A 24,234-nucleotide genomic window follows, 5' to 3' on the forward strand; every position below is an offset into this window, starting at 1 on the left:
AAAGATTATTTTTAATTGATGTATTTTCGTATTCCTCCAGAATGACAATAAACAGTGTAGTTATACTCCAACTTGTTCCAGAAAGGATTTAAAATGACTTTCCAGCCAATGGGTTTAGGCTTTTTTAAAAAGAAAATTGAATCATAGCAGATCACCGAACATTTATTATAATTCAGAGAAATTTTGTAAAAATTCAACTTTTGAAGCAAACAACTTCTCAAATTATAATGTAATTTCACTTCAAAGAATACTCATAGTGTAACTTCACAAACTTATGCTCCTATAAAGTAAAACTGCTAATTCCTTTCTGTTATGTCAGGTTCTACTGCAAGCAGTGATACCAGAAGCAGTAAACTGCAAATCAACTCTATTAAGAAAATCTCTTTTAAGATTTATTTCATTTTCTGCAATAATTAAAACTAAAAACTTATTTACCTTAAAAAGTTCATAAAGATCTTCACATAAATCTTGCACAAAGTTCATGTCAGAAATATGTGGTAGAACTAAATTTCTTATTTCTTCAGAAAAAGGAACTTTTGCTTGAGGAAGCCAAGCCCAGTGAAATGGATCTAAAAAAAAAAAAAAAAAAGTATTCTTATCAGTGAGGGGAAGTGGTTTATTTAGACCTAAATTTACCCTGTTTTTCCCCTACAGTTCCTAGGTTAAAAAAAAAGACAGGAGACCTAGAGGGGTGGGATAGGGAGGGTGGGAGGGAGACACAAGAGGGAGGAGATATAGGGATATATGTATATGTATAGCTGATTCACTTTGTTATAAAGCAGAAACAAACACACCACTGTAAAGCAATTATACTCCAATAAAGATGTTAAAAAAAAAAAGGAGAAAGGAGGTATCAGAGAGAACAATTAGTTTTTGCCATCTAAATTATTCAGATTTCTAAGTTTGGATGGTTAATTCAGATGGTAAAGCACAGTAAGGTATTACCTGAACTGGTTAGGTTTCTGAGTTTTAAATTGGAAACAGTAAGAGTTTTGATAATGAATCTATCTCAAACAGCCCTATATCAAAAAATATATCTGGGGCTTCCCTGGTGGCGCAGTGGTTGAGAGTCCGCCTGCCGATGCAGGGGACACAGGTTCGTGCCCCGGTCTGGGAAGATCCCATATGCCGCGGAGCGGCTGGGCCCGTGAGCCATGGCCGCTGAGCCTGCGCGTCCGGAGCCTGTGCTCTGCAACGGGAGAGGCCGCAACAGTGAGAGGCCCGCATACCGCAAAAAACAAAAAAACATATATATATATATATATATATATATATATATATATATATGAATCTCTGGTTCCTGTGTTTGGAAACTGAGGGGTATCTATAATTTGTTCACAGCCCCAGATACCATGGCCAAGGTCTCCCTGCCTTTTCAGCCATAAATTATCAGGAACTGACCACTCATATTTGTATATGTGTGTGTATGATGTTCCAAAATTTTAAATCATTACTAGGTAAACAGGTAATTGGCTTTGAGGGATAAAAGATCCATGATTCTGGGCTAACTCTAGTTCTCTCCCGAGAAGACCATTAAATATACACAGTGCCAGGACTAGAAAGATTTGTAACGTAGTGAGATTGTCTAGATAGGGTACATATTCAGATTCACGCAAGAAAATGTAAGGCTTATGAGAATATGATCACCCACAGAACTCCAGTGGGTACATCCAATGCGAACCTCCAGCTCCTACCATGTAGAAAGCCCTGAGGAAAACACTCTGCCTTTAGAGTCATTCCTTCTGAATTCTCTTTTATCTATCTCTTTGAACACTGTGGGAAGTAGTCCATTCCAAAGAAAGCCTTTCCTGTGACCTACATCTCTGAAGCTATGTCTAATTTCCCTTTGACCTTTCCCTGACCAATTATATAAAAGAAAAGCCCTGATTCTATGCCTGCCTCTACTTCCAATCCCTATCCCTCAACTTCTACTATCACCATTCAAACTCTCCCCTAAGATCACCAGTCACCTCATAAGGGTTTCTCCAAAAGCCCATCTTCAGCCCTCATTCTACTTCATGTGTCTTTGCAGCAAGCAGCACTGTTCTCTATCATCTCCCTCTGAAATTCTCTCCTATGTGGTTTTGGAGACACCACCCTCTCAAACTTTACCTTCTGTCTTTAAGCCATTTCTCTTGTTTGCTGGCTTTTCCTCTCATTTTCAATGTCACCATTCCCAGATTCTATACTTAGTCCTTCCTCTCCTTCATCTACTAAATATTCATGAAACATTTATTGAGTACCTACGTACCTCACATTGTCCTAGTGGTGGCATTTGTTCACCATGATTTTCCCAGGTGATAGCAATACCACCACGGCTTCCACTTACCAAGGTGACAGTTTAAAAATGACATCCTCAATACCAATTAATCTTTCAAGTTCTAGACCCTTAATCCCCAACTGTGTGTTTGGTAAAATTTTCCAGGTGTACTGTAGGCATCTTAAACTTGACACTTTCAAAATACAATTTGCATATAGATTCCAAACCATTAGAGAAAAAAAAAATAGAACAAAGACATCTCAAGTCAGTTCAACCAAAGATAGGAAGGAAAAAAAGAAAAAACTGAAATTCATGGTAAATAGAAAAAAAAAAAAAGATGGCAGGAAAAGTTCAAACACATCAGTAGTTTATTGAGACAAACTACAGAGTTAAGTGTACCGGTTAAAAGGATCTCAGATTGGGTAAAAAAAAAAAAAAATTCAGCTAAGAGCTGTTCATATGTCATATCAAAATAATGAAAGTTGAAAATAAAAGTATAGAATAATACAGGTAAATACTAATAAAAAGAAACGAGGTACAGCAATGTTACAACAGATGAAATAAGAAATGCCAAAAACACTGCGAGGGATAAAGTGGGATATATTTTACACTAATAAAAAGAACAAGCCAACAGCAAGATAAAACGCCAGGCCTTTGTGTGTGAAACACAAAGCAAGAAACGCAAAGAAATGCAAAAAGAAACTGACAAAATTACAATCACAGTGAACTTTGTCTCTCAAAAATTAACAGATCAAGTGGTCAAAAAATATATCAAGAATATGATTTGACTAACAAGCTTTCATTAGTAGACAGACACAGAACTTTGTGCCTAACCGCATTCTTCTCAAATACAGTCCTTCAAACTGGCCATATATCAAGTTACAAAAGAATTACTAAAAAATTTCAAAGAGGGCTTCCCTGGTGGCGCAGTGGTTGGGGGTCCGCCTGCCGATGCAGGGGACACGGGTTCGTGCCCCGGTCCGGGAGGATCCCGCATGCCGCGGAGCGGCTGGGCCCGTGGGCCATGGCCGCTGGGCCTGCGTGTCCGGAGCCTGTGCTCCGCAACGGGAGAGGCCGCAGCAGTGAGAGGCCCACGTACCACAAAAAAAAAAAAAAAAAAAAAAAAAAAAAATTTCAAAGAGCAGAATTCACACAGTTAACAATCACAGATCACAAAGCAATAAAACTTGAAAATAACAATGGACAGTTTTTTTAATCAACTGCCCTAGAAATTTAAAACCAAACAAAATACTTCTAAATTATTCCTGTCAAAAATAAAATCGGAAAGTATGAATATGTAAAAGCAGAACAACAATGCAACACCTAGCCAATCTGTGCTTTAGCCAAATGATACCTAGAAAAAAAATATATAGGGAAATAAAATAGCACGAACACAACAGAAGAAAATAATAATGGAAAACATAAATTATGAAAAAGAAAAAGCAAATAAACAAACTGGAAACCTGATCAACAGAAGGTCAATTACCTGATAAAAGCGAAAAAAATATATATATAAAATATATTTATATAATTATGTATATTTGTTTTGTATATTATATTTATATATAATCATATATATTATATATATGGGTCAATGCTTTACAATAGACAATCTTGGGCAAGTCTAGTGAAAAAAAATCCAATAAGCAGTAGGAATTTAAAAGAGGCATAGTCATAAATACAGAGATTATTTTTTTAATTTATTACATATATTTCAAACATACACAAAAATTTTAAAAACTAGTACACTGAATTCCCATATTCTGAATAACCTAATTCAATTATTCCCAAATTTCTTATAAAATTTGTTTCATCTATCCTTGTTTTTCCTCCCCCTAAGTATTTTAAAGCAAATTCCATTTAATTTCACCCCTAAATATTTAATATGCACAGAGGGGATTTCTTAAATTATAAGAGAATTCTTTAAAACACTTATACGCATAAATTACAACTCAAGATAACATGGATAATTTAAAGCAAAATAGCAACGTCTAAAACTGGCTCAAGAAGACGTAGAAAACCTGACCATTAACTGTAGAAGAGACTGGTAAGGCAGTTAAGCCACTACTAACTAGAAAACGGGGAGGTAAGCCTAAATTGTTTTAGAAGTGAATACTACCCAAATATGAAAATAAAATTCTACCAAAATATTAAAATAGGTAATTCCCATATTACATACATTTAAAAACTGGAAAGCTATCAAACTTATTTTACAAGGCTAATACAAGCCAAAAAATCAAAATCAGACAGTTATCCAAAAATAAGCAAACAATACATGGCAAGACCCACAGAGCGTAGTACACATCTTTGCATCCCTAGTGCCTAGAACTGAGCCCTGATGAATGACTGTATTTCACCCAGTTTTTCCTCTGCTATTATGATATCCATAAATTTCATTCCCTTCTTATTCTGGAAAAGGGGTAACTATAGAATCTATGGAAAGTTCTAAATACTCACATGCTCTCCACTCATCAGGATGTTTAAATGGAAATGCTAGACCATTATCAATTGCAGCTATTTTAATAAGCGTTTCTTTATCATCAGTCCATTTTGTTTCCTGAAGGGCAGAAAAATAGTCTGTTGATAAAAAAATTTATATGCATATTTCCAAAAGATAATTTATAACAATTATTGAGGTTTAAAGACATTTTATCTGAAGAGCTTATAAAAATAAAGTTGCCAGAAGGTACCAATTTACCCTTTAAGGGAAGAGACTGTCTTAAGAATCAGTAAAAACTTCATAATCACTATTTTTTTTTAAATTTGGTATTACAAATTCATGCATTAATAGTTTCATTTTTTTCCTCTTTGGGGAAGAGGTCTTGGAATTATCAAGACTTTAAAAAGTGTACTTCGGGATAATTTATTGTTAGATACATTGCTTAAATGTATGGTATTTACAAAATATTGATATTTTTAAGATAACAACTTAAAGTTACCTTATTAAAATCAAGTCTTTCCTACGGTCTCATAGAAATAATTAGTTCAAATACAAAATGCTTCTAAATAAAACTCCTCAATGACCATATCTAAATATAATAAGGTCCAGTAGAAGGAACTTCAAGATACTCTTGATTACAGAATGTAGGCCATTCCTAACTTCTCCATTCTTCTGTAAGGGAAACGAAGACCTCAGGGACAAGAGACTTTTCATGTTAAACAGTACTTCCTATTATCAAAAAATAGAGGGTTGCCATTATTAAGTGGCCTAGATAAAATAACAAGACGTGAAAAAGATAAATTTTAAATTGAAAGTATTAGAGTGAAGGTCCAAGTGATATATGCCAGGTTTGTTCCTGTTAGTTTATACCAAATATCTCGATGAAAATGCACAAAATACTTAAGAGCAAAACAATAAGGTTTTCAGTAAAATCCAATTGCTTAAGATATACCAATAAAATATATTTAGGAACTGTTATAAATATGAATATTTTTATATGTGTATTTTAAAACCCATTTCTGCTATAACTGCCATTTATTTTTATTTCTATCATTTTTTTCTATTTACAACTTTATGAGGTATAATTTACACACAATAAACTTTACATATTAAAGTGTACAATTTGACAAGCACTGACAGATGTGAAACCACCCAGAAGTTTCCTTGTGTCCCTTAGCAGTCCCCTCCCTCCCTCTACCCCACCCCAGGCAACCATGGCCTGCTTTCTGTCCCTAGGGATTAGTTTGAACATTCTAGATTTTTATATAAAAGGAATCAGACAGTATCTTCCATTTTGTGTAGCTTCTTTCACTTGGCAGGATTTTGAAATTCATTCACATTATTGCGTATATCAAGCTCATTCTTTTTTTATTGCTGAGTACTATGAATATGTAATTTTAAATTTCTTTGATGAACACGGAAAACTACAAACTTTTAAAGTGATGCGAATACACAGACTGTAAACATTAGAGAAATTTATTTTTAATTGGTTAAAACTTTCTTAAATGTATAAACTGATTTAAACTAGTAAAATTATTCTGAAAATATCTCTCATGTAAATATCTAAAATTTGAACTTGGGTAGTCAAAGTTGATAGGAATGGATCTAAAATCTATCATTCTGATAGTGTTAAGGGTCTTCACAGTCTTTTATGTACATGAAAACCAGCTTCTTATAAGCATTAGAAGTATATTTTTTTAAGTTCAATGGCTATAATTCACAGGTGAAGCACATAGGTTCCATTTTAATTGGGTAATTCTATATTACCTAATCCTGAGTCATAAGGCTCAGAAAGAAGTGAATTAGTAAAATATAAAAAATACTAGAAGCCTTTCTTTATTACATAAAAGCAAAATAAATATGGTGGTTATACAACAAATTTCCAAAGCCCTAAAAAAAGTACTGAGTTGGGCTTCCCTGGTGGCGCAGTGGTTGAGAGTCCGCCTGCCGATGCAGGGGGACACGGGTTCGTGCCCCGGTCCGGGAAGATCCCACATGCTGCGGAGTGGCTGGGCCCGTGAGCCATGGCCGCTGAGCCTGCGCGTCCGGAGCCTGTGCTCCGCAATGGGAGAGGCCACAACAGTGAGAGGCCCGCGTATCGCAAAAAGAAAAAAAAAAAGTACTGAGCTGATATCATTCTTCTATACTAATACAACATAAAAAATAAAACTGCACAGAGGTTTTGAAAATAGAATAAAAAATACAATGTAAACAGGTGAAGGAAAGAAAAAAGAGGATAAAAACAGAAAAAGGAGATAAAAACCAAGGATCTAGGTGAAGGAGAGGATGTGATGAAAAATAACAACATCAAGGAATATTTTACAGAAATTGATAGCGTGTGTATGTGTACATACATATATATATTAAAATTTCCTTACCGTAATTTCATCTTCTTGTTTCTGGTTTTCATATCTGATTAACCAATTATCATTTCCCCTGTCTTTCAAAACAAACAAACAAAAAATCTGTTACTTCATTTTTTTATGGCTATCATAGTTTAATACCAAGGGGAAAAATTTAGTCATCACTTTTTGAGACCTTTATTTGTTATCTGTAGCATATGGACATATTAAAGGCTCCAATTTAACACATACAGACTAAAAATACTCATAAATGTTAGCTAACATTCATTGAGATTTACTCTGTGCCAGACATTGTTGTAAGTGCTTAACATGTATTAGTTCACTGAATTCTTAAAACCACTCTGTGGTAGGTACAATTACTGTCAAGAACTCTTAAACCAAGGTTATTAAAAAGGATAATTTCTCTTCACCTTGGGAAAAAAAGCATCTACCCCCATTTCCAGGCAAATTCCTGGATAGGCTCTTACCTAATGTCTCTATAGGAGTATTCTAGATTCTACACTAATTTTTAAAAAAATTGAACTATAGTCAATTCGCAATATTGTGTTAGTTTGAGGTGTACAGCACTGATTCAGTTATATATACATATTTTTTCACATTATTTTCCATTATGGGTTATTACAAGATATTGAATATAATTCCCTATGCTATACAGTAAATCCTTGTTGCTTATCTGTTTTATGTGTGGTAGTTTGTACCTGTTAATCCCATACTCCTAATTTATCCCTCCTTCCTTCCCTCTCCCCTTGGGTAAACGTAAGTTTGTTTTCTATGTCTGTGAGTCTGTTTCTGTTTCATATGTAGCTTCATTTGTACTATTTTTTGGATTCCACATATAAGTGATATAATATTATTTTTGTCTTTCTCTGTATGATTTACTTCACTAAGTATAATATTCTCTGGGTCCATCCATACTGCTGCAAATGGCAATATCTCATTCTTTTTCATGGCTGAGTAATATTCCATTGGATTCTACACTAATTTTAACATTAACTTAAGACCATATGATTTAATAAAGGTAAATCTAAAAAGGTACATAATGCTTCTCCAGAAACTAATATAAATGAGCAAAGATTTTGAACCAGTGGTTCTCAAGCTTCAGGGTGCATGAGAATTACCTGGAGGACTTATTAAAAACACAAACTGCTGGCCTCACATTCAGCAGGTCTGGGCTGGGCTCCCAGAAATGCATTTGTAACAAATGCCCATATAATACTGACCCTGACAGTACAGGGAACCACTGTCGCAGATTATCTATTATGTTGGCCAAAAAGTTTGTTCGGGTTTTTCCATAAGATGTTACAACATTTCCAATTTCCAACAGGCTTTGTCCTGTTGCCAAGAAACTCCCCTCTCCCGAGGGATAGGAACTGATTGCTATCACCTGGGCAGGAGCCTGCTCTGAGTCTGAATATCCAGTACGAGATTAATTCTGCCTGGGAGAGTTGGTACTACACCTCTGTTTTCTAAGGAATGTAAAGAAAAAGTGGCCTCAGGGCTTCCCTGGTGGCGCAGTGGTTGAGAGTCCGCCTGTCGATGCAGGGGGCACGGGTTCGTGCTCCGGTCCTTGGGAAGATCCCACATGCCGCGGAGCGGCTGGGCCCCTGAGCCATGACCGCTGAGCCTGCGCGTCTGGAGCCTGTGCTCGGCGACGGGAGAGGCCACAACAGTGTGAGGCCCGCGTACCGCAAAAAAAAAAAAAAAAAAAGTGGCCTCAAGACTACTGCAGCAAAATTTTATGTCTTTGATTTGGATAAACAAGAGTTGAATACAATTTGAAAGTTAACAAGATTTGAGTGAACAAATGAGAGAACTTCAGTACCTGTATTTCTGATGAGGTAATCCAAAATAACTAATCTTTCAAACTGTGACTGAAATTGTTTTCTAATATTCTCAGTCAAAGGGTCAGCTTCAAATTTCCTAAGCCAATATTCAGCCTCCTTGTAACCTTCAACAAATAACTGAAAGGAACCAATCTATAATTTTAAGAATTATAGTTAGAAAAGAAAATATAAGAACAAAGAGACTACTTTTTAAAGTTCTCAGCAGTATTGTCATAAAATACTTTACATGAACACAATAAGAAAAATTGAAGTTAACACTAATTTAGATAAGCCACATTTATCAAGAAAACTATTTTTATACACTAATTTAAAATAATCACATAAAGAATACATAGCAAATAAAAAATGCTCAATCCTAGACTTTCAAGGAGAAGAGCAGCTATTTTAGGATAACTAAAAAACAAAATACACATGTGCCGTTAAGGTGATATTCTCAACAAGAATGCTGTTTTCTAAAAATATTCATTAACATGAAGTTAATTTTGAAGACCAAATTTTACACCTATCCTGGTTATTTATTTAATAATAGTATAATTTTATCTTACTGAAAAAATACTTCAGGATTCTTTTTACAACATAAGATACAGAAAATGACTTTATTTTTATAGAAGAATGAATTCTTTGACTACGTAGCTTAAAGATCCTGTCATAAATTTTAAAGAAGTAACCAATGAATCACAACCTCTATAGTGGTTTTTTTAAAAAGTCCTTTCCTTGAAGATATGTTTATTTTATAAAGTTTTCTATCGCTAAAATTACTAGTTGTTAATGTTAAACAAGTTTTTAAAGACGGAAATACAAATTTAAATAGCAGAGGACACATAGGTAATGGGTAACGTAGCTGGCCTCATAAATATTTACAAACAAATCACGACAAAGAAAACCTATTTAGGACTCCACGCTTTCACTGCCGAGGGCCCAGGTTGGCTCCCTGGTCCAGGAACTAAGATCCCACATGCTGGGCGGGGCAGCCAAAAAAAAAAAATCTATCACTTATCTTAACACTTTATGTTCTTGTTGGCATGAAATTTTAATGATTTCCTAAATGTTTTCTCTAAAGCACTCATAATGAAGTCCTAGTAGTCATAAATACAGAAATAATATCCTTCTTTAGTCACACCTATTTCAGCATATGCAAGGAGTAACAGGCCTTGTAAATTTTTTCAAAACTTCCTGCTTACTTGGAGTACAATACTAAAGACAAGTTAGGATAACCATGCATTTCTACTCAAATTCTTTTATATAGATAAATGCATAGCAACAACAAAACAACAAAATTGCAGGTTAAATATAATTTAAAAATAATAATAATAAAGCCTACTGCTTTTTTCTAGAATGTTTTTCCCATTAACCCTCCCTACCCTTGCTTAGCTAGTTGCTAATCATCCCTTAGGTTTATTTAAAAGTGATAAGAAAAAACAAAATCTAGTATGTATTGAGTAAACTCGGCTACTATCGCTTACTATGTGCCAGGTACTGTATCAAGTACTTGACATATATTTTTCCATTTTATTCTCACAACCCTAAGAGGTAGTTTTTTATTAGCCTCGTTTTACAGAAACTGGGGCTTGGAGAGTAAGGGACTTGCCCAAGGTCTCAGAGCTAACTGGTGGAGAGGGTTGGAATAAAACCTAGGTCTAATTCTCAGCCTGCACTTTCAGCCATTACTATATAAAGCCTTAGGTGCAGCCTCCTCTTGGCAATTCCCTAGCCCTCCAAAGTGGGTTAAATATCCCTCCTCTACCCTCTCTGAGCTCCCTGCACTTAACCATCCTCAACAGCTTTATCACATTGCGTTGAGACTGCTTGTTACTATAAGCTGTTGAAGATGAGAAAACTGGTTTTACTAATATATATCCACAGTCCACAGCACAGTGCCTAGCGCACAGAGCTCAGGTAATATGTGATGAACTTCGCCCCAAATAAAGCACATCGCAGTAACTTACCTTAGGAGGAAGTCCTATCCGATGAAATTTTCTACCTACTTTTGGCACTTTCTCTAAAGCATACTTTTTGCCTCTAGATTTTGCACGGTCAATTGCACTGTAGTTAAATGTCTCACTGACGAGCCAAACCACCTAGAGACGTACAGTTAAAAAAAATGGCTATTAGAATTTGCATTATAGTATTTCTATTCACATACACCATGGAACTCACTCTAATGCTGTAAATTAGCAAAGTTTAACACTATACTAAATGCTCCTGAGAATCTAAAATAGAAAGGCTAAGGGATTTGGCAAAGTTGGTTAAATGGCACACATGTATTTCTTTCTGAGAGAGGCAGCTAAAATTGGCCAGTGGAAGAAAGAAGTAATAGTCTTGAAATGTAGAATTAGGAATAAACATTTCCAGTAGAGCTTCAAGTAAAAATGTATAAAGGTCAGAAAGAAAAAGATAGCAGTCTTCTGAGCATATCAGTTATCTCTACCTTCAAAAGAATTTCTAGATTTTTTTCTGCTTTCTAAATGCTCGTTCTTTCTCCTCTTTACGTCAGCATCATCTCAGCTCACCTGAGCAAGAGATACTCCCTTGGATACTTTGTGGATCTACACTAGAATCAATTTACTAGTCATTTGTGACTCTGGATTACAAAAAAAGGGGCTCAACTTTAGGCTCTGGCATTACGAATAATACTAAAGTGTTCACAGAGAAGTGGGCTGTAAATTAGAAGTACACGATTAAAAACAATTTCTGCTTTACCCTTGTTTTTGGTACAATGCCCAGATGAAGCTTTTCATCCACAAGGGAGGCACCAGCTTCGGAAAGGTATCCCTGATTAGGAAGCAGGCAGCCTCTGCCAAAGCAGCAAGGGCAGCAGACCTTATGAACGTATTTGGTCCATTTTGGATTCAGGTGACCATAAGGCTCTTCTGATTTGGGTTTAAACACACCAATAATGTTCTATAGGGGGGAAAAAAAGTAGAAATTTTATTAGACTTTTAAGACAGAGAGATCATAATCCATAAAACGCATTCTGATCATTTTCTACTTCTTCCCACCACAAATTTGGGCATCACTCTTAATTATTAAGAGGTTTAATACCAATAATAGTTTTATACGCATCCTCATTCAACAATCTAAAATCAATAATCCTTTGGGCTAACGGTTTTCAAACCGTGCTCTGAGAAATTCTAGGGAAGGTGAGAGAAGAGGGGAGGGCAGGGCTCTAAGACCCCATCCACTGATTTCACCCATTTTATGTACTGGACTTCCTAGTTAAGAAGGGGTTCCACTGATTTTAAAATGTTTGAAAACCACTGACCTAGGTCAAACAGTGTTATTATTCAATATCTATTAAATACCCCAATTCTATGTTTATTTATTGTCTACTTTCCCAGTAGATGTGTATTCTAAAAGGGCAGGCACTTTCTCTGTTAGGGCTATATCCTAAGTACTGTGTACCTGGTACACAGTAGACATTCAAGCATCTGTTAAATGAATAAATCCAATGACAAAAAGTCATCTCTAAGATACAAAGGAAATGATAGGATATAGTGACATCTATGCTGTCAGATTCTCCTACCTTAAATTTTTTTCAGTTATTTCTTTATGAACCAATTTTTAAATAAATTCTCTCCTCTTAAAAAAAATTGCTCATGTATGTCTAAAAGTCTATAATCATTATTACTGGTCTGATAAAATACATTAATATTAAATTTAGAAGCTGAATTATCCTTAAACAAGAAATAAAAATCTTACTATAAGTATATAACTGTTTTATAATGCAATAAAGTCTGAGTCACTAATAAAAAAGTCAAGAACAAATTAAGAAATCAAGCTTGGAATAAAGATAGAGAGATTGACATTACCTACATATATATATTTAAATCTCAAAAAAGCCTATGTTTTAAAATATAACTTCAGTCTTTGCAAAAAATATTTGGGTGGAATTATAATCTTTTTTCCTCCTGAAAAAGAGAACTGCTGGCTATGCATCACTCAGAAAGCTTTTAGAAATAATACAGATTTTTGAAACATTCTAGACTAAGTGGAACAAAGTCCCATATCAACTTCTCTTTTCTGCCTTAGAATTATACTTTGGTTCATTTCACTTTGTCACATTCCAACGCCTTCAAACTTCAGACTGCCCAGGCTCCTTCTCTGGTACAATGCTGGAAAAAATATTCTGAGGGTAAAATAAAACTCTGCTTGGTTACTGTATGGTAAGGACTTGTGAATATAAACCCAACGAATCTACAGCTAAATGTGAATAGTCAATAAATACTTGAAACCGAATATTAAAATAATAAAACAGGGGCTTCCCTGGTGGCGCAGTGGTTGAGAGTCCGCCTGCCGATGCAGGGGACACGGGTTCGTGCCCCAGTCCGGGAAGATCCCACATGCCGCGGAGCGGCTAGGCCCGTGAGCCATGGCCGCTGAGCCTGCGCGTCCGGAGCCTGTGCTCCGCAACAGGAGAGGCCACAACAGTGAGAGGCCCGCGTACCGCAAAAAAATAAATAAATAAAATAATAATAATAATACAGAAAACTATGGCTTAAAATGAATAGCTCAATTTTTAAGCAGTAGGGTGCTTTAGTTAATAGTAAACTGACCTTTATTTCTGAAAAGAAGGTGTAATCAGATTTATTAGGAAAATATCTTCAGAAACGCACAATGACTTCACATTTAAATTAGTGTTTTCCAAAATGTCTGTTATATATAGTAGGTCTGTGAAATTCTCACCCTCTTAGGATCCTTCACGAAGTAACTTCCACTTGAACCTTGAGAGATTCTTTCTGGATAAACTCCAAATTCTATTGCTTGCTCTGCTTTCAATATAACATCAGCAAATTCTGGATCATCCAAGAATGTATTCAACTCTGAAGAACCAACAATTATTGCATTAAGAAAAATCAATGTTAAACAGAATGCTAAGAAGAAGAAAGACCAGCTCTGAGAATGCTCACAATATGGACCTGTAATACTGGATTAGATTATTAGCACTAAAACATTTAGGTACAGAAAAATGTAATTAAGTATTGTTTGGGCTGGTTTGATGCTTTTTTTTTTTTCCCTCTAACCCCACTTCAAGCTATGACACGTGAAAAACAAGATCTCCTATACTGAAATAATCACACTAATGCCCTGTGTTAACTTGAACTCCTCCCTCCCAGTGTTTTTGTTCTTCATCCCACCTCAGCCTCCGACTGCAGTCATACCTCAGATCTGTCATCACTAATACCTGCAATCTCTCCCTACTTTTCACTTTAGGCATCTTTTATTTTTCCTAGTTCACTCCCTCTGGCACCCTGAGTCCAAAAATTCTTCCATCCCACTAGGACGTTCAAAGCACCGATCTACCATATACTGTTCAAGGGTCTTCACCCACTTTGTGTCCCTACTTCCCTGCTTGGCCAGCATAAATTATGGTTAATCATCAAAAAATCACTCTCTTCCTCCCACCCCTCATCATGGTTACCTGGAAAAATCCCAATCCTGGATAAACCCAACTGTCTGCCTATGACTATGCCTATGCCTGGACAGCTAAACTTGACTAGATAAACACAATGCCTGGTGTCTCCCCTTAAATTCATCACCACAGTCCTCAGGTGGACCCTTCCTGTTGCCATGGGAGCATACTACATTCCTGTTAAAGACTCAATGCTTGTGTCCCTCAAAACACTCAAAGCCTTAACCCCTAATGTGATCATACAGGGAGTGGGGTCTTTGGTAGGTAATTAGGTTTAGATGAGGGTGGGGACCCCATGATGGGATTAGGCCATGTGAGGACACAGTGAGAAGGTTGCCATCTGCAAGCCAAGAAGAGAGCCCTTAGCAAGAACCTGATCATGCTGGCACCCTGATCTTGGATTTCCCAGCCTCCAGAACTGTGAGAAATAAATATCTGTTGTTTAAGCCACTCCAGCTAGGGTATGTCATTATAACGGCCTAAACTAGGATGACTCCCCTAATACACAGACTCTCCCACTCTTCTGGACAACTATCTCATACCCTCCCCTCTCCTCAAATTCCCAACACCTCTTTCCTCTCAGCAGATGATCTTCCTATTTCAAGAAGAAAAGAGAAGCAAGCAGAAAAAACTATCATCAGCCCTCAGCACCGTTATCTACCCATCCACAACCTCTGCCTCCCGCCTATTACTATAGATGGATGATCCAAGCTCTAAGATCAACTCCTTCACTTTGTATACTAGACCTATCTCTTCCTGACTACTCCAGGACATTTCTTCTGCAATTCTTTCCTGTATCAATATTTCCCTCTCTATTGGATCATTTCTACCACCATACAAAGCATGGTGTAATTTTTCTCATCTTAAATCTCTCTTAGCCTCCAAAGTCCCCCTAGACACCCCCTCATTTCTTTGCTCCCTTTTATAGCAGAAGACTTCTATAATTATATTTACCATCTCCAATTGTTCTTCTCCCACTCTCTTTTGAACCCATTTCAATCACGCTTCTGACCTGACCACTCCATTGATATAATTTTTGTCAGGGTCCACAGTAACATCCACATTGCTAAACCCAACCTCAGAACTGATCTTCCTTGACCAACACCATCATTTCACCCTGTCGGTCACTCCCTCCTCCTGAAAACACTTTCTTCACTTGGCTTCCAAGATGCCACTTCTCCAAGTTGTCCCTCCATTTCATTAGTTCCTCTTTTTCAGTCTTCTGTGGGCTCATTTTCATCTCCCTGATCACTTAACTTTGGAATGCCCAGGTTCAGTTCATGGCCCTCTTCTCTCCCTCATCAGCACTGATGGCTCCCTGATTTATATCTCAAGCCTGGACTTCTGCCCTGAACCCCAGACTATTATACTCAGCTTCTCCATTTGGATGTTTAGTAGACAGTTCAAACTTTACTGCCTCAAACTCAATTCTTCATTTCCTCTCAACTGCTTCACTCCCAGTATTCCCTGTGTTAGTTACTGGCAACTCCAAATCTTCTAGGCGCTCTTGCAAAAAACCTTGGAATCATCCATGATCTCACACCCTCACCCCCCCACAGCCAACAGCAAGCTGTGTAGCTCTACCTTAAATGAATATCCAGAACCTAACCACCTCTTACCACCTCCATTCCTTCCATGTGATTCAAGTCACTATCAACTCTAGCCTAGACTGTTACAAGAGTCTCCTAACTGATCTCTCTACACTCAACAGTGAAGGTATGGTAATCCTTTTCAAACGTAAGTCAGGGAATTCCCTGGTGGTCCAGTGGTTAGGACTCAGCACTTTCACTCACAGGGCCGCCCAGTGGTTCTCCATCTCACTTGAAGAAAAACTCTAAGTTCTTATATTGGCCCCCAAGACCCTACCCAATCTCCCCTAACCTCCACTTTATTTTTCTGGTTAGCACTTATCACCTAACATATTATATAACTTATTTATTTTGTGAGCTCCAAAAAGACAAGGATTCTCTCACTGCTATATACCCAGAACTTTTATAGTTCCTGGAACATAAAAGGCATTCAATAAACACTTGCAGAGTTAATCATTTAAATGGTAATTAATCATTTAAAGTGGTAGACAAGCCAAAAATTATTCACATTTTACTCTGAAAGGCATTTAAGTGCTATTACACATCAATCTTATGAAAATTCAAACTATAAACTTTCCTTAATTTAAAATTTTCCTTAATTCAGACATAAATAAAACAATTATTTACTAATTTTTAAAAGTTTATGCTGAGAAAAATACTACAAAAAGGGCCCTTGGGCATATTTAACCTACTTAAAAGAATAAATAATCCAAGTACCTTAGTCATGTCTATACAATTGATATACTATTTCCAGATCTATTCCATGAAAATTCTTAAGAATGAAGGGAGAAACTCTGTCTTTCTTGTTCACTGTGCATCCCTAGCACCTGGAAGAGGGATTGGCATTTAGTGGGTTCTTCATAAGCATTTAAATGAAGTATTATTTGTGTGGCAGAATATGCCAATAATAATTATCATTAGTCAAATGATATTTCTTCTAGATCAGGGCTCTTAACAAGAAAGAACTTGAAAAGCTATTTATTTCAACTTTGCTCACAGTACTGATGTACTTTCCATAATATATCACCAGCAGGTGGTCTCTGGACCAATGTTTAAACACTTTCAAAGACAGATCACTCCTTTTCCCATACTTTTTGTGTTTGTTTGAAAACAAATATAAACTTCTTTCTTTTTCAGAAATAGGTTTCCTGTAGTTTCACCCAATGTCCCAGACCTGCCATCTGGAGCAAAACAAAAGTCTACTTACTCCTCTCTTCCCAGGGATAGCCCTTCAAATAGCTGAAGATCATTTCATGCTCCCCTAAGTCTCCTCTATTCTCCGCCTCCTTCCATATGGAAGTATTTTCAGGCTTTTCAGCATCCGAGTTGCCCTCCTGTTTCATGCTTCAGTTTTCAATGTGCCACTTTAAAATATGGTCTCCAGAATCAAGCAACCCATTGCAGAGAATAGAGATATCTCTCAGTCTTGACACTATACCAAAATAAGAAGCACTCAAGTATTACAATCGTTGTTTAGGAGGCCTGTCATACTAATTCATGTTGAAATGGCTAAACTCTTGGACCCCTTTTGGTCTCTCCCATCCTGTACTTGAGCAATTCTTTTGGAAACTATGTGCAGACTTTGACATTACTATTAGATGTTATCAAATTGCTTTATGGGTTAAGCTTTATGAGTTCATCATAGAACCTGCCTTTGTTACTCTCATGGAGCCCAGATCATACTGTGAATACTTAATAATTCAGCTTCAACCAAAATCAGATCAGAACGATTCCTAAAAAATCAGCCTGGAAGTTCTCAATCTCTTTTTCTTTAACTTGTCCCTTTAATGAGCAACTCTTTTGGATAAATGAGATTATCTCCCTACATGAAAACTGGCATTCTTTGAAAATGGTCTGGATTTACCATCACAATCCAGAAAGGCACTTAAAAGACAACTGGTCCTACCTAACTACTGACAGGAAAAAAAAAAAAAAAGACTATATTAACTATTCTAAAAATCAAAGTAATTATTTTTTAGTAATTTTTCTGATTCATAACTCACAATTACATTCTACAACTTTCTTCATTTTATTTACCTAAATGTGTATTTAGCAATGAGTTTAACTTGGAGAACACACCCTAAAGTTACACTTCAAGATAAATGTGCCATGGAGATTTGGTTTGAAGGTTTGTTGTCATTGTTTGGTTTGATTTTTAATAGCTGAGGGCTTAATTAGCTATATCTTCTTTAAATTTTGTTCCGTTAAAATTACTTTCTCCCTTTTAAGAAATAAACTATGAGATTTTTATTTGTCCCTGTATCAAAAAATATTCCAATTTTCTGAGGAGCATGTGAGTTCTATCTCTGTATACTCTCTTTGGCACTCCTCCAAGAAGCAGTGGCCTTCTAGTCAAGTTCCAGTCCTATTCAAACTCCACACTTTTCACAAGGCATCCAGCCCACCCTCCGAACCTTTGTCCATGCTGTTCTGATGTATATGCCAAGTTTCCTTTCTATGGCTAATTCTTATCCATCCTTCAACTTCATCTGATCACCTTGCAATGCTATAACAAAATGATCTATGTTCCAGGAGGGCAGAGAGCTTTGTTTTGTCCTGTGATATATGCCAAGTGCTTAAAACTGTACCTGGCACATGGTAAACCCTCAATAAATTTGCGAATTATTTATTAACAAACCCTTAACCACACTTAAGGGTTACAGCTGATCCTCTGATAAGCAGAAATTGAAAATGGATTAAGAGAACCCCTTATATAACCGCTTATATTTAGTTTTATATAAGTGTGCATGGTAACTTATCAAGCTCTCATTTTAAATAAATAAATCAAAATGAACTCTTCCTCACCTAAGGGTTGGGAATATATCTTACCCATTGGCCAGAATATTTTCTAAAAAGAAAAGTAGCTGGCTCACAAGTTTGGCAATCTGACCCAAACTGGAACCCTCAGGGGTTCCAGTGCTATTCATCCTCAAGTCTCAAATTGGATGCTATTTCCTCTGCTAAATCTTCCCTGGCCCCTAAATCCAGGGTATGGCTCTATGGAAGCCTTGGCTTTCCCCATCCAAGCACATATATCCTCTGTTAGAACTGTTTGTTTTAATTGACTCTTTCCTTCATGAGGTTATAAGGTTGCATGGGGACAAGGCTCGTGACTGGACATCCATTTGATATCTGGCCACCACTGTTTCCCCAAGGCCTCAATTTCCACTGGCACCCCACAGACACTGAAACATTTGCTGAATGATGGATCTCTGCAATAAATGGAAAACGAGAATAAGTGTATTCTAATTATTGGTTGAGGAATAATCTCCAACACACTGCTGCTCACTCCCTTTCAAAAGTTCAGCTTTGGAGGATTGTCAAGATCCACGGGATATCCACTCTTCTAATACCTTCCTCTAAATTAAGCCAGACTATCAGGATCTCGAATCTAGACCCAGCAATACTGATAACACCACCCACTAGAATTACTTCTACTGAAATGAACTTCAGGGAAGTTGTAAGCAACACTCCTGTGAAAGTCATCACTTTTATTACCAAGATATTACTCAGCATATAATCTCTTCTCCAAGAGAATACATGACAGTTTATCCTTGGCCAGTTTTGTTTTGGTTCAAATAACTAGTCTGTTTTAACTTTATGGACAGAGTGATTGTGTTTCTCTCAAGTTGGCTGCTCGGTAATCTTAAATATCAAATTTGTGGGCTGCCTGTATCGAGTGTGTGATGTTAATTTTGTGTACTCTTATTCCGGCCCCCATCTTATTTATTTCATTGCTCTTATTTCCCATTCTCATATTTCTTCCTTACTTTTAAATGATTTTATTTTGTTCGTACATTTATAAGCCACCATGAATCATTAAATGGCTTCTAAACACACACTTTCTTTTACTTTAGAAGCTGTTTGCGAATTCTAACACCATTCTCTAATTGCCAGGCTCTCCAACAAAATTGATAAGTGCCTCTGGTTTATATTAACCGGGACCTTCACTTCACCTCTCTGTGCTTCCTTAAAATGAAAATAAATAAAAAATAGTGCTCACATCCATAGGGTTCGTTATAAATTAATATATGTGAAGCACATAGAACTATGCCCTCTGCACGTACTAACTGTTTTGTGGGTATTAACTATTATCATCTTTACTACTCTTCAACTCACTGATTAAAATGACAACTGGAACAAGGAATGCCACTAATCCTTTTGACATTGATCCAACCACACTATGTTTATGCAGGTTCTAGACTTTGTCACATGTCTTGTTCAAGTAAAGATAACAGACATATGACATTCTTCCACTGGGTAAAGTACATAAAGCTCCTGCTTACATAAAATAGTTAAGCATCATAAATGTTAATATTAATCTAAAGGCAAGAATATCTTGGAACTAGAGAGGTGGCTTCATGGAAATTGGATGGTAAAGGACAAAGCAAGTTAATGGACTCAAAAAATAACTAAACTTAATCATCTAGTTAAATTAATCATGAACTTTCTAGAAGAATGGTTTGAAATTTTAAAAATAGTTTTTACAGTTCAAAACTGTTTTTAAATCCATTAAAAATAAGACCTCCATAATAAGTAAACAAAAGTTAACAATTATTTTATAACACTTGGGGATCTACAGCAAAATGGAAAAACTGTAGGACATGAAAAAACTAGGTTCAGTCTGGCTTTTCCACTTCCTGGACCTTGACCTTGGCTTACCTCTGAAGTTCTATCAACTACTAGTTATTACAGTTTTCATTCATTTTCAGTCTTCACACTCAGGATGGGGGTAAATAACTAACTTGCTGTGATATTGTGAGAATTAATGAAATATACAAAAAAAAAGATCTTAGCAAACTGTAAACTGTGATATAAGTAAGTTACTGCCATTCAAAAGGTTGGAATTCTCTTTAATAATCCATTTGTATTCAAATATTATACTCTATCTCCACTTTGACTTTCTCTAGCCTTAATATCATTTGTTTACAAAACCTCACCTTCATAGAATAAATGCATTTTTAAGGTTTTAGGCTCTTTTAAAATCTAGCTACACAGGTAACTTTGGGTAGAAAAAGGCAAGCTAGCCGCACAAATCTTAGTTACTTCATAGACCAGTTTCTAGGTAATATATACCCATATTATCAATGTAGCTGGGTGAATGTGGATCCATTTGTGATTTGATTGCAAATGCATATTTGTTTGTTCTCTTAAATGTTGTACTGTCAATGCATCCCAAAGCTAACATAAGGGTAGCTAGCCGACCTGTATATTTGACAGGTGTGTTAAAGCTTTATTCATTAAAGTCTGCTTCCCTTGGGCTGCTCTGATTTATTTACTCTAGAATATTTGACCATAAATTCAACTACAACTAGAAAAACCTACTCTATCCAGAATTCTTTAAATCGTAGAAGCCCCATTACTGTACTTATAGCAGGACATGTAAAATCTAACCACTCCAGAAAAACTTAAGCAGCATTAATGAAAACTACATTTTCTGTGCCTTTTCTTTAAGCTCACAGGTGGAATGAAACTCCAGGCACAATGCACACATCTCATCATTTAAACCATCCTTACCACCAGCAAGTAGGTGTTATCATGGCCATTTTACAAACTAGCCTGTCTCAGCTCTACCTAGGACTCTTACAAGCCTATTCTATTTTACTATCAAATTAGCCTTATTCGACTCGATCATGGCAAAAAATTCGATTTATCAATAAATATCAATGCCTGCAGTCACATACCTTTCAACATTATTTCAATTATCCTCTCTTTCACCTGAGGCTGTCAGTCTGCTTAACAGTGAAAAATTTTTTTCTTTTTTTTTTAAAGTATAAAAATAGAAATGACTCAAGAAAGGAAACTTTGCAAGAGAGAGAGCAGGTACAGAAATTCAACTGCTTCTGCGCCCTCTGGCTAATGTTACAGTAACAATATTTAACTTCAAAAGTTTTTGAAACGTGTCCTAGTGGCAACCGGATATTCTTGCTCTCTATCTCTCGGCTGTCATCCACCTTGCAAGTTCACCAACTTTCCTGGTAGCTCAGGGTTCTTAACCCCAAACTCAAGTCCAAACTTGACCAAACAACTTACGTCATTTTACAGTGTTAACTTTTCCAAAAGTTTAGGCTCACTCTTCGGGGAGGCCTCAAGGATCAGTGTTTAATGACAACCCCGGGCCTCAGGTGAAGCAGCCTATAGCCCCTGGAAAAGGTGCGAGTAAACGGGGGAGCAGGAAACAAAGGCGAGGTGTCCAAGGTGTGCCCAGCAGCTGACCCCTCGGCCTGTGCGCCGGACCTCATGCCCGGCGAAGAGCCTTTCCTACTAGGCAAGGGCTAGCGGGAGACAGCGAAAGAAGCCGGGGGTAGGGACCCAAGGAGGGGCTTGAATGGGGGGCTGAGCGGCGGCGGCGACAGGCGCACTGGCAGGGCGCCGGGGAAGGGAAAAGCCAGATCGCACCTGAACCCACGGGGTGGTTCCGGTCCAGGTTGGTGGGCGAGCTCCGCAGGCACCCCAAACTCAGGGAAGAGAAGAAAGACGCATCCCTGGGCAGCAGCAGCAGTTCCCGGTCACTGGCCTGGTTAGGGGAGGCCGCGCCCTCCTCCCCGACAGCTTTCTCCAGCCGCACGGCGCCCCCCGGAGCGCCCTTCTGCGGCTGGGCCCAGGCGATCCGCGGCAGCAGCGGCTCCCGCTCCTCGTCCTCCTCATCCTCCTCCTCCAGGCTCCCGCCGCCCGCGGACGCCTGCCGCCCGGGCTCGGAGGGCTCCGCCATGGCCTCCCTCTGTGCCTTCCGCGCTGAGACCGACTCAGAGAGGCGAGGCGTCCGGATCTGGCCTCGGCATCGCGGGGAACCGGCGCCGCTGGGTCTGACCGAAAGCACCTCTCTAGCGTGTGGTCCCGCTCGGCGCCCGCCCGGCAGTTGCCCCGCCCGGCCGCCGGCCGAGCTCCACCTCGCGCCCGTCCCGCGCCTGCGCGGAAGGGCCGGGGCGGCTGAGATGGCGGGGCGGGGGGAGCGCGGGGCGCGGGGCGGGGCCGCCACTTGCCTACTAGGGGCCGGGAAGACGCCGGGAGAGGCTGACTTTACTCCTCGTTGAGCGAAGGGGTCGAAGTTAACTTACTTCTGCAGAGGTGCCCCTCTCCAGCCCCAATCGGCCTCTCCCTCCCCTGCAGAATTCTCATAGAGTTTACCACAATCTATACCTGTATATTTCTTTGTATGACCATGTAACATGTTTCCCCCACTAGAAGTCCACGAGAGCCAGGACCTTGTCACTTTTTCAAACATCCCTGATTTTGGTATTTTGCATTTTCTCTTTTTTTTTCTACTGACTAATATGGTCAGAAGTTTATAAAAATTTTAAATTTTTTCAAAAAGCCGTCTATGGTTCCATTGATTATTTATTCTCTGGTTTATTGACTTTTGTTCTTTATTATTTCCTTCTTCCTACTTAACTGGAATTTGATTTACTCTTCTAGCTGATTAGAGTAGAAGATTACATTACTGATTCTGGACTTTTCTATTTTTTTCACATAAGCATTTAAAGCTATGCATTTCCCTCTAAGCACTGCATTATCTGCATTTCACAAGTTTTAATATGTTGTGCTTTCATTTTCATTCAGTACAGAGTAGTTTTAAATTTCCCTTATTGTTTCTTCTTTGACTCACTTTTTTGAAGTGTGTTGTTTAATTTCCAAATATTCAGGGGCTTTTCTAGATACTATTTTAAAATTATTATATAGATATATTTTTAGGGAGACTGCGATTGACACATATACACTATTTTTAATTTATTTATTTTTGGCTGCGTGGGGTCTTCGTTGCTGTGCATGGACTTTCTCTAGTTGTGGTGAGCAGGGGCTACTCTTCGTTGCAGTGCATGGGCTTCTCATTGTGGTAGCTTGTCCTGTTGCGGAGCATGGGCTTTAGGCGCGCAGGCTTCAGTAGTTGTGGCACGCGGGCTCAGTAGTTGTGGTGCACTAGTTGCTCCACAGCATGTGGGATGTTCCCGGACCAGGGCTCGAACCTGCATCCCCTGCACTGGGAGGCAGATTCTTAATCACTACACCACCAGGGAAGCCCTAGATATTATTTTTTAATTACAGTATAGTTGACATATGACATTATATTACTTTCAGGTATACAACATAATGATTCAATATTTGTATATATTGCAAAATGATTCCTGGTTATTATTACTGATTTTTAATTTAATTCTGTTGTGGACAGAGAAGAGTCATTAAAATTTCAACCTTCTGGAGTTTATTGAGACTCATTTCATAACCCACCATATTATCTCCCTTGGTGAACATCCCATGTGTGCTTTAAAAAAGAATGTGTATTCTGCAGTTGAGTAGTTATATAACTGTCAATTTTTTTCTATAAATATT

The 24,234-nt window shown here is 37.7% G+C and overlaps 1 protein-coding gene across 8 annotated transcripts in view; it reads right to left on the reverse strand.

Annotated features, from left to right (window-relative positions):
• PI4K2B (phosphatidylinositol 4-kinase type 2 beta) overlaps positions 1-22,793 on the reverse strand; it is a 45,371-nt gene extending 22,578 nt beyond the window's left edge. For 4 of the 8 annotated variants that reach the window (XR_004481500.2, XR_004481499.2, XR_004481498.2 and 1 more), the window contains exons 1-8: positions 22,306-22,791; positions 13,591-13,727; positions 11,608-11,808; positions 10,854-10,985; positions 8,886-9,039; positions 7,079-7,140; positions 4,718-4,817; positions 436-569 (exon numbers count right to left, since the gene is read on the reverse strand). Coding sequence is in view for 5 of the 8 variants with exons in the window: in XM_033421603.2 (XP_033277494.1) it covers positions 436-569; positions 4,718-4,817; positions 7,079-7,140; positions 8,886-9,039; positions 10,854-10,985; positions 11,608-11,808; positions 13,591-13,727; positions 22,306-22,618 (1,233 nt within the window). In the remaining 3 variants the exon portion in view is untranslated. Of the gene's footprint in view, positions 1-435; positions 570-4,717; positions 4,818-7,078; positions 7,141-8,885; positions 9,040-10,853; positions 10,986-11,607; positions 11,809-13,590; positions 13,728-17,113; positions 17,339-22,305 lie in introns of all 8 variants that reach the window. The other 4 variants (XM_033421607.2, XM_033421606.2, XM_033421605.2 and 1 more) reach the window with 2 other exon arrangements.
• Between the last annotated feature and the right edge of the window lie 1,441 nt (positions 22,794-24,234).

The sequence above is a fragment of the Orcinus orca genome, chromosome 4 (assembly GCF_937001465.1).
Source record: "Orcinus orca chromosome 4, mOrcOrc1.1, whole genome shotgun sequence".
Lineage (NCBI taxonomy): Eukaryota > Metazoa > Chordata > Mammalia > Artiodactyla > Delphinidae > Orcinus > Orcinus orca.